The sequence below is a fragment of the Mytilus californianus genome, unplaced genomic scaffold (genome assembly GCF_021869535.1).
Source record: "Mytilus californianus isolate M0D057914Y unplaced genomic scaffold, xbMytCali1.0.p SCAF_12, whole genome shotgun sequence".
NCBI lineage: Eukaryota > Metazoa > Mollusca > Bivalvia > Mytilida > Mytilidae > Mytilus > Mytilus californianus.
In genome coordinates, this window is record NW_026262604.1 from 18138616 (window position 1) to 18158856 (window position 20241).

Consider the following 20241-nt stretch of genomic DNA (forward strand, 5'->3'; position numbering starts at 1 on the left):
TTAAGCCCATTTCCCTCAGTTGAATAGAAATTCCAATTTTAACTGTTCTGTCGTAGAAATGTCATCATGTTATTGTTTGTACGTAGAACATGTATCATTATATTAAAATGTGTCAGTCCCAGCCAAGATCCACTGATTAACCACGAAATGTTTACAGATGATAAATAAATTTTACACAAAAAGTCATGAATCTGTAAGAACGTTCTGTACGTTGAAGTTAATTAAGTGTTCACAAGAAAGTAAGTATGAATGTAAATTTTATTTTAAGTCGGAACATATATATACACTTTAACCGTGAGATGAAATATAAGCTTTGATGAGCTCTATAACCGACTATAATATAAAAACCGCAATGAATGAACGTTACATGATAAGAGATGAACGTTTGACAAATGCACGTTATCTGATGTACACAGTTATACACGATTGACGAACGCACGACACACGGTTAAGAATGAATGATTGATGAACCATGTGAACGCACGATACACGGTTAAGAATGAATGATTGATGAGCGCACGATACACGATTAAGAATAAACGATGCATGCACATTACACGGACAATACACGGAACGATGAATGATGAGCGCACGATTGGTACACGCACGATACACGATGAACACATGGAATAATGGTCAGTTTGAAATTTAGAAGGTCTGTATATGTATATATATCCAGATTTTGAACTTTATGAACTCTATGTATCCAGATGTTGGACTTGCCGAATTTTATTAACTATATATGTGGTGATTGTAACCGAAAAAATAACAAGGAACTACAGAATTTATAATAGCGTAAAGGAAGAAGGACTATCGTATGTTACCGAACTTTCGTTCTTATTGCGTTGGAAGGCATTATGTAACACAAGGTCATGAAGGTGTGAAATAACAATAATTACCAAGGTGTATTCAAATATAAATTAACTGATACGAGTACATGTATCCTGAAGACACTGAATAACAATGTGCACGAATATTAATGACAATGTCCACGGCTTAATCAACATGTATCCTGCAGATGTTAATTGCATTGTCCGACGATTAACCTCATACAAGTATTATTCAATAGCAAGTCTACTCCTCAAACTGCCAACAGTTATGGACCATTGTTTAGAGATGATTAATGGCCCGCTTCGGACTAGTAGGACACTATTCGATTACACCAGAATTCGTCACATCTCGGCCAGTGTCACAGTGAAGTTGAACTTTCAAACTATCTTTGGAAACTTTGTAATTACGTAATAAATTCTAGTTACTTAGTTTTGTCCTAGACTTCTTTACATGAAAAAGTGCAATATCCCTGCGATTTCGTTCTTGATGTTTCAACAAAATATCGAATCCTGTCAGTTGTTGATTTAATATTGATAATTTAACTGAATTGTCCCTTATACGGATATTGTTTATTTCGTCTTTTTTTTTGAAAGAGGTCAATTTGCTCTAGATCTTGTTCATTCATGAAATTATCATTCGTTCATAAATATCGTAAAATCACTACCCATGCACGTTATAGTAATGTAATCTAATCTCACATTATTTGGTTTAAAAGTAGCACAATTTGCACGTTCTGATTACACTTACCAATTCCTGTATGAAATATTCCACACAGAATGTACACGGAATATAATAGGAATATTGCATTGAATTCCTACCAAAAAAAGAGTGATATTCCAGTCAGACAATAGTAGGAATCCACACAAAAAATAGCAGAAAAATTTAAATTAGCAGGAATTTCTTAATAGAAATATTGTATATTCCTACAAGGAATATTCAAATTAGCAGGAATAATTTGGCAGGAAATTAAAATTTCTAATAGAAAACCTGTTCTAGAGTTATGCCCCTTTACAAATGGAAAAATTGCTGAATTTTTTGTTTCCGTCATCTAACTTAAGTTTACCACAACTAAATGTTATGAAACATATACACAATGCTCATTTCCACAAAACTCTGATCAAGTACAAATTTGGGTAGCGTCACTTTTACAGTTCTTGAGTTATGTCCCATTATAACCCTATAAATTGTATGCAAACGGGGGCATCATCTGTGTCCCATGGACATATTCCCCATTTATCATTATTTTATAACATATAGTTTGAAAAACCATTTTTGAAAATCTTATAAAATCCTGGTTATTTTTTCATAGTTTTTGAAGAAAAAAGGTGCCAATGTTAAATGCATTAAAAATCTATGGAGAATCATTTCCCGCCATTTTTTCAATTCATTGCTTATATCTGGAAAACAAGAGCACACGGTCTCTTCAATTTTTTCTGCTTTTTAGTTCCTTTATTTATATACTTTCAATTTATAACAGTCTTTTAAAAAGCTTGTTATTTTGAAACAGAGTAGCTAGCAATCTTCCTTAACAGTCTTATACAGGCTTTGATTTACCCTGTGTTATTGCAATATCATTTATTTTGACAAATTACCTTTTTAATTTTTTCACTCTAATCATCCTTCAATATTAAATTTAATCTTTCGATTATTCTAATGTGATGTTCTCTAAAATTAATTATTAATAAAAATTTTAACACTTTACAAACATTTGTTCATTTACAGCAAATTCTGAAGAGAAGGCGATAATTGAGAAGGCTATAGAAGAATTGGCAAAGAAGACATGTATACAGCTAGTTCCTAAAGGCAGCGTTAAAACACAGGATATCGGTCACAAATCTTTCTTAGAATTTGTTCCTAAAACGTAATAAACTACAGCTCGTATATATGCATTTTGCTATTGCGATGGCATTAAGTTTTACTCTTGTCCGTCTACATATGTGCGAAACGTAGGTCACAAAATTGGTTTCCGTTCTCTAACTTTAGTTTGCCTCAAACAAATGTTATAAAACTTATAAACAATGCTAACTGCCACAAAACACAGATCAAGTTTGAATTTTGGTGGTGTCACTTTTACCGTTCTATAGTTATGCCCCTTCACAAATGAAAAAATTGCTGAATTTTTATTTTTGTTCTCTAACTTAAGTTTGCCTTAACCAAATGTTATGAAACTTATACACAATGGTTATTACCACATAACACAGATTAAGTTGGAATTTTGATAATATCAATTTTACCGTTTTAGAGTTATGCCACTTTACCAAATATTTACAAATGGAAAAATTGCTGAATTTGTTGTTTCTGTTCTCTAAGTTAAGTTTGCCTCAACCAAATGTTATGAAACTTATACACAATGCTTATAACCACAAAACTCAAATCCAATAAAAATTTGGGTAGCGTCACTTTTACTGTTCTTGATTTATGTTCCTTTATAACGTTTTATGCAAGCAGGGAGATCATCTGTGTCCCATGGACACATTCCCCATTTATTTTACATAAAATGACAATCTTTGCATATTTTAACACATATTTGTTTGTTTGAAATATTAAGCAAATGCAAGTTCAAGTAGAATATTTTCGTTAAAAGTGTTGTTTTATATAGACAAACATTGTGGTAAATTATTTAGTTAGTTCTTGCATATGTTGTAATTTTATGGCGGGTTAAAATTCAATTTTTCCAAGAAAATACTGTACCGGTTAGTAGGGCCTTTAAAGTGAGTGCATTTATTGTGACTTCCCATGTAAAAACAAAATTTGGGTTTTGATTTTGCTTTACCGCACTGTCAGAAATTTATAATGAAATGCTCAACTTATTATTTCTGTATAAAATTAGGCCAATATTTATTATAGGATTAAACGCCTTGTTAAAGGAATTTATTGGTGTATAAACTCGACCTATTCACTCACAAACAAATAAAAGTCCGAAGGACTTTTATGATATGTTTGTGAGTGACTTGGTCCAGTTTATACACCAATAAATTCATTTAAAAAGGCGTTTAATCCTTATAATTCTTTAAAATTGGAGATAAGGAATTTATTTTTCTACACTCGTAATTTCTTTCACACATAAATTGTATATTTGTGTCATTGAATTAGCCTCGCGCACGAATATATTTATTGGTTAATGCAAAAATATGTAGTCTGTGAAATTTACTATCTGATAAAATATAAACTACAAAAACTCTTATTATCATTCAAATGAATACTTTGTGTTTATAATTTAATTTAAAGATTAACGCGAAGTGAAAATAAATGTGGTCAACGTCGAGCCGGATTGTGTTATTATCGCCGCCATCTTGTTTACATTGGTTACGAAAAGAAGTTCGGTCAACGTCGTCTATCGAAAAATAAACAACGTCAAGAACAACTTCTGGAAGTTCTCTCGACCAATCATATCAACGTATTCCCCAAAATGCAAATCATATAAGAATTATATATAATTATACAATTTTTTCTAGCTCATGTTCATCCTGGGTCGGAAGACATAAATCTGGTAAACAAGAGCTGACCTTACAAAATCCAGGCTGTCTGCATGTAAGTTTAAATTCATTGCAGTTTTTATAGAAGAGGAATGAAAGATACCAGAGGGACATTCAAACTCGTTAATCGAAAATAAACTGACAACACCACGGCTTAAAAAGAAAAAGACAACAGACAAAACAATAGTGCAAAAACACAACATAGAAAAATACAGACTATTAGCAACACGAACCCCACCAACAACTGGAGGTGATCTCAGGTGCTCTGGAAGGGTAAGCAGATTCTGCTCCACATGTGACACCTGTTGTATTGCTGAGACATGTTAGTACAAACCCGTTAATTAGTCTAATTCCAAAGGTCACATTCTTGAAAACAGTGGGATATCCAGTGAACGAAAACAAAAGAAAATTCACTCTTCTTATGATAGTCGAGAAACAATACCGATGACGATACTGCTTAAAAGTTATTTCTAAATAATAATTGTACATTTAAGAGAAATTATTTATTTAACTCTGTTATTAGAAATATACGTGCAAACACACGATGTTTGATGTTCAGTATTTATCAAGATAATTGCTTTAGAAGCTTGCGAAAATTCAATATTAAAAACTGCAAATCTTAGCTGCATATATATAAAAAAAATAGGAAAAAATGTTTTTTTTCAAAATCGAAAGATCTTTCAAGTCACCAATTTTCTGAGTGTTCAAACAGTCCTTAGTATGTTACAATTTTCCAAAGTATGCTTATTTTTTCACACCTAAGTTATCGAGCACACCGGTCTGCTCTTGTCCCATGTATATTTAATAGAGAACAATTGTTTTTTGTGAATATAAACATTTAAAAGACTACATGTCTGTACAGGTTAAAAAATTAAATATAACTTTTTTTGTAAAGTGGGTATCTTTATACTATTTTGTATACAAATTTTAGAAAGGTCAGCTCAAGTTTTGTACACATATTTGCGGTCTTCTTGATCTATTCACATTCAATGTTTACATCAAGATAAGGTCTGTTTAATTTTGCTTAGTAACTTAATATAAAAAGTGCCAATCTTTACTGCATATCAATCCATTGCTTTGGAATTTTTTTCCTGACTTTCTCTGATCTAGCTGTATATATATATATACGAAATAATAAGCTTGTTCCAGAGAAATATACAGACAGTAAACAAATAAATTGAAGTTGGTACTCTAGGAATTTAATCGCATTGCAACATTTTATCCAATTTTACTCCAAGCATCTATAGCCTGCTGTACTCATCATTGGCTACTAGTAAGGAGGAAAATGATAACATTGAGTGGAAGTTTTGTTTTTATTTCAATTTATATCAATGTTTACTATTTACCAGAACCTTTTTCCGTGAATCCATAAATGATTGTGTCCTTGCTAATATGGGACAAACATTGAGAAGATCTAGTTTTCAGTGTTTACAGGGGAGGTAATATTTTGTCACTAGATTTCCCTTTGAAAAGGGAACAGGATTGTTGTTACGACATAAGTAACATATCCGCTATATGTGGGTTTTTGTTTTGTCATGTTTTCACCACTGCCTGATTTTTTGGCAAATTGGCACTTAAAACATACTGGGGATTCATTCATTTTGGTGGATATTTTAATTTGTGGTTTTGCCTAAGTTTGGATATCTTTATTTTATGTCACTAGATCTAAGGTCAAGGTCATAAATACAATATTGCCGTCCAAAATCATTATAATTAAAAATAATCGGTTCTCAAAGTAAACAATAAAAAATTACGCCATCAAATGAATATAAGCCTTTTGCCCTTTTTGTATTGGGTGGGGATGGAAGGGGGAGGAGGAGATGTGATTGTGCTCACTAAAGCTTCTTTTTATTTAAATTGCAATAAAATGCATGAATCTTATTTTTTTATACAGCATACCATAGTTCTACATGAATTTTTGCATGCTATAGAGGGGTGGGGTGGGTGGGGGGGAAGAGATGTGAGCGTGATCACTAACTGTTCTTTTGATTTAAATTGCAATAAAATGCATGAATCTTATTTTTTTTTTTTATACAGCATTCCATAGTTCTACATGAAATCTTGCATGCTATAGGGATGGAACATGAACAGAGCCGGTCAGATAGAGATAAACACATCAAAATTTTTAAGAAAAATATTGAATCCGATGGGCATGACCAATTTGTTAAAGAACATACCTCAGATACTCGGCCTTACGATGCTGAATCAATTATGCAATATAACCTGTATGTAAGTACTTCTATACTACTAAAGGAAAAGAAAATTTCAGGGACTGATTTTTTGGCTCTCCCTTGACACCATTTGCGAGTATGGTTCGTCGGAAGGGGACGATAAATGGCTGACCCGTGTTAAGAGAGAGCAATATCTCTTGCACGTAAAAGACACCCTTGTAGATTTCGAAAAAGAGTAGGCTAATGCAGCTACAAGGCAGCACTCGCACCCGCAAAGTGGAAAGGGATTGATATAAGTTGTAATAAATTGTTTCCCAATCCACTATAAATAAATATGTTTAAACTAAAGGAAGAGACCGATTTCATTGAGCCGCAACTCTTCTGAAATATTTGTGATATGACTTAATATAAATGTAGTGTTTTGTACTTCATAAATTTTACTTTGAAACAATCTTTTCCACAGAAAACACCAATTTTAGAGAAAATTTCCAAATTCGAAGACCATTATCAATCCGTGTCGTATACACTTTCACGCATGCTCAGTCGATGTACTGCCTGCGAAATGCAAAACTGTGTTTCAACATTTTCCCAATTGTACAGCTACTTAGAGGGCATCTTCTAGTATATCAAAGTAGAAGGTCAAACACCAGACAAATATGGATAAGCTAGCTGCCTATGCTGTAATATAATACTATAAGAAACCTCATAATGATGAGCAGGTGAATTGAATAACAGTTACTGTAAATTTAGAAATTATTCTGCGCATTTATTATTGCATTAATATTATTTCGATTTTTGATGACTGAACAAAAATGTGAATATACTTATTGCGATTTCAGGAAAAGCTTTATACAAACTTATGTATCAAATATCATAATGAGAGTTCTTGTTTTTACAATACATCCCGAGTTGTCTGTTCTGTCTGTCTGTTATGTCTGTCCTGTGTATGTGCTGTCTGTCCTGTCTCTGTCCTGTCTCTGTCTGTTCTGTTTCTGTCTGTCTGTCTGTCTGTTCTGTCTGTCTGTCTGTTGAGTGTCTGTCTGTCACCCTGTCTCTCTCTATCTGTCTCTGTTTGTCACTGTCTGTCTGTCTGTCACTGTTCTGTGTCTGTCTGTCTGTCTGTCTGTCTGTTGGCCTGTCTCTGTTCGTTTCTGCCAGCCTGTATCTGTCTGTTTATCTGTCACAATGAACATCAAATCAATTAAAAACTTGAAAAAAATCCAAACTAGATTATTAACTTCTTTGATTCCCTGTATTTCAATCACTTGCATATGTCATGGTGGCATACTTGCCTTTATGTGACACATACTCAAACATCAGTAGGATGTAGGGAGGAGGACTTTATAAGTCTGGCTAAGCAAACAGTTTAAGTCTTGCTATATTTTTTAGTCATTTGGGAAAAAAACTGGAGGTACAGTATCCAAAACTATGGAGCTTGTTGAGAAAAAACTTGAATTTCTAGCTGACCTAGAGGCTGGACTGGATTTCTATGATGTGGCTGATATCACTGATGCATATCAATGTGCAGGTATAAGATAAGATAAGATAATTTTATTAACCAATCAAGGTGCCCAAAATTTTAGCTATACAATCAAATGAATTTTAAAATAAAGCACAGTAAATGATTAGAATGATTAAAGTACATTTAAAATAAAAACATGAATACACATTCAAACAAAGTAAATATAATTATACACCATGTTATTGACAAAAAATAACGTTATTTTGGAAGCCACTATGACCTGGAGAAATTACAGAATTTTGTAGTCCTAGGTCTAATGGGAGACAACTCCTGATAACTTTTGTTATATTTTTTTTTTATTTCTATTTTTTTCAAACTTCATTGATATTTTCTAAGAGTTAATCTTTTGTTCTTCAAAGGTATATTTCATATTAAGTAGGTATAGACATGAGTAAAAGATTATTACGTTTTATATCAGTAGTATGTTTGCATTAGTATGTCCTATCAATGCTTTTTCAAGCTTTCATTTGAAACAAGTTGGATAATTTGTTTTAGTCTGATAAGCACAGAATATTTTATTTGAAAATGCTTGACCCAAACATTTGAGATGTTTTAGAGTTGTGGCCCTTAACCATGTTCACCTAGATTTGCCTCTTTAAACATAATTTGGAATACAAATTTAAACCTGATGGAGATCTATAGTTATAACATGAAAAAGGACTTGTTTTTCGTTATCTTGGAATTAAAAAAGTTATTCCATATGACAATGGTCGATTGTTAAGTTGCTGACTTTTTATCAGTTTTAGAACTTTTCAAAGGGAAAAAACTTGGCAAAAGGACAATATTAATGTTACAATGTTTTTCAATTTTTTTTTTCTATGGCCCTGCGGCAGAAGAGGGGGCATTAAGTGTTGCCCTTGTTTGTCCTTCCGTACGTCCCAAAATTAGTTTCTATTCTCTAACTTTAGTTTGCATCAAGGGAATGTTATGAAACTTGTACACAGTGCTGATTACCGCAAATCACAGATCAAGTTTGAAATTTGGGTTGTGTCACTTTTGTCGTTCTTGAGTTACGTCCCTTTATAACGTTATATGCAAGAGGTGGCATCATTTTTGTCACATGGACACATTCTCCATTTATTTTTTAAATGATTTCCTATGAAAAATCTATATGTTTTACATTTATACAGAATTTGAATAGTTATGGAATTTTTTTGTGAACATATTAAATATGCATAAGATGACTTTAAGATCATAGAATTTTTTTCTTCTTAAAAAATAAACAGTTAATTAACTTTACTGCACCAGATGTGCATTTCAACAATCAATGTCTCTTCAGTGATGCTTGATGCCAAAATATTTGAAAATAGTAAACAAACATTGAATAGCCAATAAAACCAAATAGGACAAAAAATTGAGCCAAACCCGACAAGGATTCAAAATACTTTAAGCTGATTGGTTAAGCAGTATCCTCTAAAGAAATTTAGAATAACTGAAAATTCCAAATTATATATAGTTAACATGTCAAAAGCAACAAAATTTAATAATTTATTTCATAAGTTAACTTTTACCCCCAAAATAAATGCCAAAAAACCTTATCCTTAAAAGGGGAGAAAACCTGTATTTTTCATAAATCTTAACAATAATCAGTGAATTAATGTGCTATATTATTAATATACACCTATATACTGCAAATTATTGTTATAGTATTCTTTTATCAAGGTTTTAATGTCACAATAAACTCTGGATCACTTTTGACAAGACTTTTTGTCGATCAAGTCTCAAGAACGAGAACTATTCCATTCAAATCGGTGTGTGATGGTAGGAAGATATTGATATAGCAACTGAACCAACAATTACTTGAATAATTTTCCTTACTTCAAATGGATAAACAACCATATATGACATATAACCTTGTTCCAAAAATTGAATATCCCTTCCTGTCCTCCCTATCCATTGCAATGGAATAACCCAATAATAATATTGGTCTCTGTCATATAAATAATCATAATGCTTATACTCGTTTACATTTCCAGCTCATTGTAAAGGATTGTCCAGACCAAAATGTGAAAACGGTGGATTTGTTGACCACAACTGTAAATGTTTCTGTCCACCTGGTCTAAAGGGAGACAACTGCCAAAAAGTAGAAACATCATCAGGTAAGGGGAGACAACTGCCAAACTAGAAAAATCATCAGGTAAGGGGAGACAACTGCCAAACAATAGGTACAGCATCAGGTATAAAGGGGAGACAATTGCCAAACAAAAGAAACATCATCAGATATAAAGGGGAGACTACTGCCAAACAATATGTACATCATCAGGTAAGGGGAGACAACTGCCAAACAGTAGAAAAATCATCAGGTAAGGGGAGTACACTACTGCCAAACAGTACAAACATCATCAGGTAAGGGGAGACTACTGCCAAACAGTAGAAACATCATCAGGTAATTTAGGGGAGACAACTGCCAAACAATATGTTCACCATTAGGTATAAAGGGGAGACAATTGCCAAATAATATGTACACCACACCATCAGGTATATATGGTGGACAATTGCCAAACAAGATACATCAGGTAAAGGGAGACTATGCCCAAACAAGAAATACTTCATCCAGTAAGGGGAAACAATTATTGATAAAAATCAGATGAACTCTTTAATTAAGATGCACCCCAACCATTTTCTGATGCAGTTACTGTGAAAGCATACTATATTTTCTTATAAAGGAAAAATTATACCATGCTGCATTTTATGCCCCACTTAGGGGCATTATGTTTTTTCGATCTGTGCGTCCGTTCATCCCTCCTTTTGTTCTTCCCTCCCTCCTTTTGTTCGTCCATCCATTCATTTGTTGGTCCGTCCATTCATTTGTTCGTCTCTCCGTCTGTCTCGCTTCAGGTTAAAGTTTTTGGTTAAAGTTTTTGGTCAAGGTAGTTTTTGATGAAGTTGAAGTGTAATCAACTTGAAACTTAGTACACATTTTCCCTATGATATGATCTTTCTAATTTTAATACCAAATTAGAGTTTTTACCCCAATTTCAAGGTCCACTGAACATAGAAAATGATAGTGTGAGTGGGGCATCCCTGTACTATGAACACATTCTTGTTATTTCAAATTTTGTGGCATTGAGCTTTTAATATAGGGGTAGCTTCAAAAAATGTGCAAATACATGTAGTATTATTGATATGGACCTATATTAAAGAGTTCTATTTATTAGAATATTAATGATATCTTGTGGTATACATCAATGAGATAGCAACCCAACAACAAAGTAAGACCACTAGAGGGCAACATAGTCTTCATCAAAAGTACAGGTGTCTAGTGGCAGATTCAGTAGGGGGTTGGCATAGAAGGTGTACACCCCTTTGACAAGAAAATTTATTGTTTTTTAGCATAAAATCGTCCAAAAATTGTTTTGCCCCCGGTCAAAACTCTTTGATCTTCCTCTGGGTGCATGTGTCTAAACAATATAATAAGCTCTTAATGGTCCAGAGTCCTATAAAAGTTGTGAATCAAATTTAACAAAAAAAAAATCATAGATGAGCCATTCAAAAAAAAAACATTAAGATTTGACATACTACAATTACGGACGGGGTTTCTAATTTCGGATGATCATAAGATATGCTGGTTTAAAAGTAATTGATACTGTAAATTAACTTTAATCATCAAATGGTTACCAGGCTGTTAGTTTTCTCATGTTGAATTGTTTTACGTTTGTCATTATAGGGCCTTTTATAGCTGACCATGCAGTATGGGTTTTACTCATTTTTGAAGGCCATATGGTGACCTATAGTTGTATAATTGTTAATTAATATGTCATTTGATCTCTGGTGGAGAGTTGTCTCATTTGCAATCATACCACATCTTATAAGTCCCCTACTGACGAAGTTGAAGGTGACTTTAGGTTTGCACTCCGTCTGTCTGTCTGTCTGTCTGTCTGTCTGTCTGTCCATCCGTCAGTCCGGCAAATCAGTTTACCACTTTTTTTCTGTGCGTCCGTTCATCCCTCCTTTTGTTCTTCCCTCCCTCCTTTTGTTCGTCCATCCATTCATTTGTTGGTCCGTCCATTCATTTGTTCGTCTCTCCGTCTGTCTCGCTTCAGGTTAAAGTTTTTGGTTAAAGTTTTTGGTCAAGGTAGTTTTTGATGAAGTTGAAGTGTAATCAACTTGAAACTTAGTACACATTTTCCCTATGATATGATCTTTCTAATTTTAATACCAAATTAGAGTTTTTACCCCAATTTCAAGGTCCACTGAACATAGAAAATGATAGTGTGAGTGGGGCATCCCTGTACTATGAACACATTCTTGTTATTTCAAATTTTGTGGCATTGAGCTTTTAATATAGGGGTAGCTTCAAAAAATGTGCAAATACATGTAGTATTATTGATATGGACCTATATTAAAGAGTTCTATTTATTAGAATATTAATGATATCTTGTGGTATACATCAATGAGATAGCAACCCAACAACAAAGTAAGACCACTAGAGGGCAACATAGTCTTCATCAAAAGTACAGGTGTCTAGTGGCAGATTCAGTAGGGGGTTGGCATAGAAGGTGTACACCCCTTTGACAAGAAAATTTATTGTTTTTTAGCATAAAATCGTCCAAAAATTGTTTTGCCCCCGGTCAAAACTCTTTGATCTTCCTCTGGGTGCATGTGTCTAAACAATATAATAAGCTCTTAATGGTCCAGAGTCCTATAAAAGTTGTGAATCAAATTTAACAAAAAAAAAATCATAGATGAGCCATTCAAAAAAAAAACATTAAGATTTGACATACTACAATTACGGACGGGGTTTCTAATTTCGGATGATCATAAGATATGCTGGTTTAAAAGTAATTGATACTGTAAATTAACTTTAATCATCAAATGGTTACCAGGCTGTTAGTTTTCTCATGTTGAATTGTTTTACGTTTGTCATTATAGGGCCTTTTATAGCTGACCATGCAGTATGGGTTTTACTCATTTTTGAAGGCCATATGGTGACCTATAGTTGTATAATTGTTAATTAATATGTCATTTGATCTCTGGTGGAGAGTTGTCTCATTTGCAATCATACCACATCTTATAAGTCCCCTACTGACGAAGTTGAAGGTGACTTTAGGTTTGCACTCCGTCTGTCTGTCTGTCTGTCTGTCTGTCTGTCTGTCCATCCGTCAGTCCGGCAAATCAGTTTACCACTTTTTTTCTTCATGCTTGAAGATATTGACCTGATGTTTGGTGTATTGTTTTATCATGACAAGTTACAGATTAATTTTGAATTTTGTTCCGGTCTGATGATTTTAGGCAGAGTTATGGTCCTTGGACTTAAAAAATTCACTTAAATAATCAGTTTTCCACACTTTTTTTCATCATGCTTGAATTTTTAACATGTAAGGGACTTTGTATTGCCAGGCAATACTCTCAGAATTCTTATTTTTATATTATTTTAGCGTGTGGAGGCATTGTTGATGTATCAGAGTCAAAGGTCACAGAGATAAGAACACCTAACTGGCCTTCACCCTATCCTGCCGGAACAATGTGTACCTGGTTGATAAAGGTACATAAAGTGAATTTCATACTATATCTATATAATATCATATACCTATTAAGGATATGAAGTTGTCGTCAACCCAACAAAGATAAAATGTACAAGGATATCAATTCAGACAAACAAGAATCATAAGTCGTAGAAAGCCAGAGGACATGATCAGGCCTGAAGAAAAATATAACAGAAAAATGTTAACAAAACAAGACACAGACAAATAAAGATTGAGCAACATATATATGCCATATATAACATTTATTAAAATGAATGAACCGTTTTAGCTTTTCTCTAACTCTGAATGCATATTAATCAGTTTAAACCAGTTTGATAAGCCCCACATTGATTAAATTTGTCACATGTAAATTCCCACCATATTCATTTGCAACATTGCAATAGGAATTTTCTATTGTATCTTTAGAGAAAGATTAATTTTTCTACCTTGAGCTCTTTACCTCATTGATATATCGACTCTTGATAGTTTAATTTTCATATTGTAACTATCTTGATTGGACAAATACCATAGTGACGGGGTAGATTCTGTAGAAATTTACTAAATGTCAAGTCCTGAATTCTGTTGAAAATGACATGTCTGTTCCAGCATCATGATATAGTTAAAAACCCTGACTTCGTGAATTCTAGAAGAAATATCTGGCTGCTCCTGAATTCCCGCGAACATGAATTCCTAAAAAATGTCCTTTGACCCCTTTCTTTAATTATCACTGTGGTGTGGAAGGTAGAGTCGATATTTTTTTCTTTTTTTCGGATTTAGGCTCCAGCTAATATGTTAGTAAAGTTGACAGTAGATAATCTTAATCTGCCATACAACAGTCTTAAAAGATGCTACCATTGGATGGAGATTCGTTACAATCTGATTGGTCAACTTGGAGTGAAGATTTGTGGTAAGATTAAAGGAAAGACCTGGACTACAACACCATATGGGGAATCTAACTTGATGATGCTGAGGTTGGATGCTAAATTTGCAGAGGATAAAGATCCAGGGAAAGGGTTCAGTATCAGCACCACAGCTATTAGCAAAGGTATTGCCACAGCTGATAGAAAAGGTAAGAAGAAAAACTGAGAATTTCTGTAAAACAACTAACTTTCATGAGCAATTTAATGTTAAATTGACTTTCGCGAGTAGAAAAAAAACGCGAAAAATAAATTGTCCCCATTATATAACTCTGGGACTTCTTTCACATAAATACATCAAGAATATTAGAAAACCGTGAAAATAGATCTGCTGAAAATGGCTTTACGCGAAATAAACATTCTGTGAAAATTAAGTTGGTTTACAGTATAGAATTAGTGATTTCAACAATTTCTGCATACAATATGATAATGATCGAGATGTGCCATGATTGCCAATGAGATAACTATTCATCCGAATGATGTGAATCAAAGCAACTATACGTCACCTTAAGGCCTTCATCAATGAGCAAAACCCCTACAATATAGTCTGCTTTAAAACGCCTTAATATTTCAAGGTAGGTCAATCATATTTGGTATGCAGTTGTATAAGCATTGGCATATCTCATTTCCATGAATAAGAGAATATTTGATCCCACCCCCTCAGTCATGGTCTATTGACTTTGAAACTTTTGCCTAGTTTACATGTGTTAGTTTGTGGTTAGATCAGTTTAAGATGAACCACTAATGTTAATTAAGTCAATTAAATTTTTTTGCAAATTTATTGGCAATTGCAAGTCTCATTTCGGTGGAAATTATATAGCCTGCCCCTCATCATGGTTCATTGACCTTGAAACTTTTACATATTTTACAAGTTATTTTTTGTGTTTAGGTTTGTTTAAAGGGAAGGACTTATGACAAGTCAATGGTATTTGGTATGCAGGTGTATTAGCATTGACACATCTTATTTCCATGGAAATTGTTTAGCCATGTACCTTCAGTCATGGTTCATTGACTTTGAATATTTGCATAACTTACATGTTAAAGTATTGGTATTCTAATTTCAACATTTGCATTATCAAAATTACAAAAAGGCGAGACATATCTCTGTGTTAATTTATTTTAGAGAAAAAACTGATCTGTACATTTGAGAATGAGGATGAGGATTGTTTCTTTGAAGATGATGGCAATTGGTTTCTCGGAGAGGTAAAATGTCACGGTTGAAATATCATATCTGACGGGTTTATGTAATTGTTAATATATAGCTCACAGGTAAATATCATGGTTGAGATATATATCGGACAGGTTTATATAATTGTTGAGATAAAGTGCACAGGTAAATATCATGGTTGAGACACTGGTAAAGTTATCAAATTGATCAACATGATTATAAGATAAGATATGGTATGATTGCCAATGAGACAACTATCAGAGTCCAAACGACTTTTCCAAATTTTTGCAACTATAGGTTTTCATACAGCCTTCATAAATAAGCTAAACCCATACCAAATAATCTGCAATAAAAAACTCAAGCATGACAAAATGTAAGAAAATTCAAATAAAAAAAAAACAATAGCCTGATTTATGATTAAACAATTAACAAAAAAAACCCAAATTACCTACAAAACAAATCATAGACAGACAGCAACAAAAACAACTCCGACATTTTAGGCTTGTGACTAGGGACAGTCTATAAAAAGTGACTAGGGACAGACTATAAAAAGTGACTAGGGACAGTCTTATAAAAAGTGACTAGGGACAGTCTTTAAAAAGTGACTAGGGACAGTCTATAAACAGTGAGTAGGGACAGTCTATAAAAAGTGACTAGGGACAGTCTATAAAAAGTGACTAGGGACAGTCTATAAACAGTGACTAGGAACAGTCTATAAAAAGTGACTGTGACTAGGGACAGTCTATAAAAAGTGACTGTGACTAGGGACAGTCTATAAAAAGTGACTAGGGACATGCCTAAAAAGTATGTTGTAGGTTGATATTTTTAGGCCAAAAATTTGCGTTATTATATTAATCTGAATTTATGTAAGGCCACCCTTAAAAAAATCTTTGTTTGATGTTGCCTACCCATGCCTTGAGTGAGGGGTTGGGTAGGTAGGTAGGGATTTTATTATTTTTTGGGCCACCAACATTTGTTTCCTGTTTTAGACAAGAAAACAATGTAAGAGCAGGACAAAATCTTTGAAAAAACATTGTAAGTCATCAAATTGTTCAGGTACTGCATAGGGAGGTTGCCTTTTTCATGTTTTTAGATGGGTAGGTAGGCAACATCAAACAATTTAGATTTTATTTTTGGCCTAAATCCTGCACTCCATTTTATATTCCTTATAGGGTAGATCACCATCAGACTATGGTCCATCAAAAGCATATCGTGGACAGTTTTATGCCTATGTGGATGGAAGTAATGGAAAGGACCATCAGCCTGCTAAAATGACATATAAATTTCCATCAACCATGGGTATGTTTTTATTTTTGGGTAAAGATTACATGAAATATCTAAATCTTCCAAGGATCATCACTACTTTTGATATACACAAAATATAGTGCATTGATCTTATCATCCTATCCATGAACATTTCCAGAAGTTTATCGATGAAATATATGATCAGATATTCATGTTACAAAATGATGGTATACTTTTCACGAATATTACATAATTTGTGCAAGGTGTAGGAATCTAATATTTGTTCTAAAATATCAACATGATCAATGATGTCATTGTTAAAGTAATTTTTAAAATTGGAGTTATCTTCCTTTGTCTATGATTATAGTTGAATACACTACAATCAATGCTTTATACAATGCAATGTTTAATTTTGCCTCCCACTGATAAATTAAAGCAATCTTTACCTCTCAGTGCTTTCAAGCACTTTGATTTTAGGAATAGATGGTTTGATGTTTTTGGTGATAAATGTCCAATCACAAATATTACATCCATATGAGGATGAGAAAATGTTCATGTGATACGAAATTCAATCTGGAATTAGAAATGAAAAAAATAACACTATAAACTGTGGATTCATTTATTTTAGTGGATATCAATTTAAGTATATTAAGGAAAATTTGTATTTTTTTAGATATTTGATTGCATGGTTTTGCTTAAGTCTGTATACAAGCCTAAGTAAAATTTGTACTTCGTTGAAGATTTAAATTTGTGATTGACCTTCATTCACCTACAAAATTAAAAACTGGTATCTAACGAATAATAATGAATCCCCAGTAGCCTAAATGGACTTTTTCTTTTCATTTGTCCACAACCTACTTTTCCCTACACTTAACTTTAGATTTTGAAAAATTTGAAAACAAAATGCTTTTTCAAATGGTATTGGAAATACAAGCCTTGTGAGCGAAAAAAGAAATGAGATATCTACTGCATAATGTTGTCACTCTCTGACCTACCCGTTGGACAGATGTTAATATGGATGGAGAAAAAATTGTAGTTTCATAGATATTTGATTTTGTGGTTTTACCAAAATCTACATATCAACCTATATAAAATTTGTACTTAGTTGAAATTTAAGAAAAGACTTGACCAAAAGACAATAAAAAAAAACCCACAAAACATGACAAGAAAACTTGAAATGTAGCATCACTAGTTTAGTATTGCCTAAGCTTTGCCTATTACATTTTCAGATTATTGCCTAAGCTTTTCATATTACAATTTCAGATTATTGCCTAAGCTTTGCCTATTACAATTTCAGATTATTGCCTTAGCTTTGCCTATTACAATTTCAGATTATTGCCTAAGCTTTACCTATTACAATTTCAGAGTATTGCCTAAGCTTTGCCTATTACTATTTCAGATTATTGCCTAAGCTTTGCCTATTACTTGTCTGGAAGTGATATGGGCAACTTGAGAATACAAAGGGAGGATGCAGACTATATATATAAACTTTGGACGGCACAAGGAAATCAGGGAGATAGTTGGAAAAAAGCCAAAGTTGACATCAAAGCTGAGACAGGCGATCTTGTAAGTTCAGGATAGTTTTCATAAATCGGCTATAATTCTAGAACTATATTTTGTGAACTGATCCTATTATGGCAAACTGAGTCCCTGCTTAATGAGAGCATAAGAGGAAACATAATTTAATATTCTCTTTTTCCTGTACTGATGCTTAAGCTATATTTTGCTTTGATAAAATAGGATTATAAACTAGATTTGATACATATCTGATGCATACAACTGTGTTCTTAATCATTGAAAAAATAGTTCCAATTTCAGATATTAAATATGGTATAATCCATAACCTTATTAGGAATCATAATAATAAATGTAGTGAATATCTGATTTCTTTGCCAGATTTATTGCTCCATGTTGAAGGTTTCACTGTGACTTAGAGATCAAGAACAGCAGTTCCTTTTCTTTTGTGTTTTTTTACTATGCATGTACTGATTTTGCATTATTGATGGATGCCCCATATCCTTTCTTTTCTATTAAACATATACATTTTCTAAATTGTCAGTATTTATCTTTTCATTCTTGTCTTTGTTTACAGATTCTAATTGTTGCCAAAACAGGATCAGATTATACTAGTGATATAGCAGTAGATGACATAATTTTGAAGGATGGTGGCTGTTAATGTTTGTAAGTATTATATACTGTGTACTCCGTATTATTCATGGGAGACCAATGTTGTTGGATATAAACATCAGTAAAGGTGAACCATAAATTTTAATGTTTATTAAAGCACCAATTTTCTATGTTTGCAGATTTTTGCAAAACCAACATATCAAATATCTGCAAAGTTAGTTTTTCCCTAATCTGTGAAAATAAATGATTTCACAATAGATTTGAATAATTCAACACAAAAGTAACTGGTAAAACAACCCATAGATTTCAGTTTTGTATGACAGGATAGCCAGAGATATTTTGTGTACTTTCATGTTTGTCATCACCTTGTGTTGCACAAAAACTGTATCCAAACATTTATTAAATTAGCAAACGAAAGTCACATGTAAGTTTCCTGGAAGGAAGTATTAGAATGATTCATATGCTGCTGAAAAAATCAAATTTGTGATGTTGTTTTTCTTTGTAGTAGCTCCCTACTACCGTTAACTGCTTTGTTTTTTTTAGTGTTTTTATTCTAAAACAAAATAATTAAAAATTTGCCACTAAATCTTATGTACATAAACATATATCAATGTGTGCTTTTGTATAAAAAGAATAGTATAAATATTAATGTATGCTTCCTAAATGGCATTGTTTTTTCTTGCAGGGAAGACTGGAGAGCTCATTGTTGGTGAACCTTATATTGCAACTTTTGTTAATAAATGCATAATTCAATGAACTGAACATACCTTCAATTGTTTCACTGAATTATTGCCAATTTGGAAGGACTCTTCATATTGGAATACTGTTTGAACAACCAGAGTTCAGCTTTCATAGTGCTACATGTGTCTTGTTTTTACTAAACATTTGAATGTCTCAATATTTTTATTGTTATAGTTAATATCTGTTTTGGCAAAATGTTCTGTCCAAAAATTAGAATTATTTATGTTTTGCTGTCAATATTCCTTATTTTTATTCTGTGACTGATTTTAATATCTTCACAGTAGGGGTACAATAGGGGTACAGAGCTGGTTGAAAAAATATTTTCGTTTGCAAACATTCCTCAAAATGGTAAGATCAAAACCAAAGGTGTTGAAAGTAAAAGAAAATTAAGCTTTGAGAATCGAGAACCAAATGAGCATAGAGCAGTCAACAACGACATGAATTGAGACTTGAAATAATTCTAATGACAACTTTACTGCACCAGATGTGCACTTTTACAGTGATTTTTAGGGCTAATATTTGAAAACTAAGAACACAATGCATGTTATAGTATAACATTTGTTTTGGGCTGTAAATAA

General features: G+C 32.9%; 1 protein-coding gene across 1 annotated transcript in view; it reads left to right on the top strand.

The window, feature by feature from the left end:
- Positions 1 to 18971, top strand: part of LOC127722318 (blastula protease 10-like) — an 83801-nt gene extending 64830 nt beyond the window's left edge. Inside the window, exons 8-18 of the mRNA XM_052229206.1 lie at positions 2554 to 2692; positions 4287 to 4362; positions 6345 to 6536; positions 7868 to 8006; positions 9977 to 10099; positions 13379 to 13485; positions 14243 to 14534; positions 15506 to 15585; positions 16723 to 16849; positions 18195 to 18361; positions 18888 to 18971. Of these exons, the coding sequence (XP_052085166.1) occupies positions 2554 to 2692; positions 4287 to 4362; positions 6345 to 6536; positions 7868 to 8006; positions 9977 to 10099; positions 13379 to 13485; positions 14243 to 14534; positions 15506 to 15585; positions 16723 to 16849; positions 18195 to 18361; positions 18888 to 18971 (1526 nt within the window). The remainder of the gene's footprint in view (positions 1 to 2553; positions 2693 to 4286; positions 4363 to 6344; positions 6537 to 7867; positions 8007 to 9976; positions 10100 to 13378; positions 13486 to 14242; positions 14535 to 15505; positions 15586 to 16722; positions 16850 to 18194; positions 18362 to 18887) is intronic.
- Positions 18972 to 20241: the final 1270 nt, after the last annotated feature.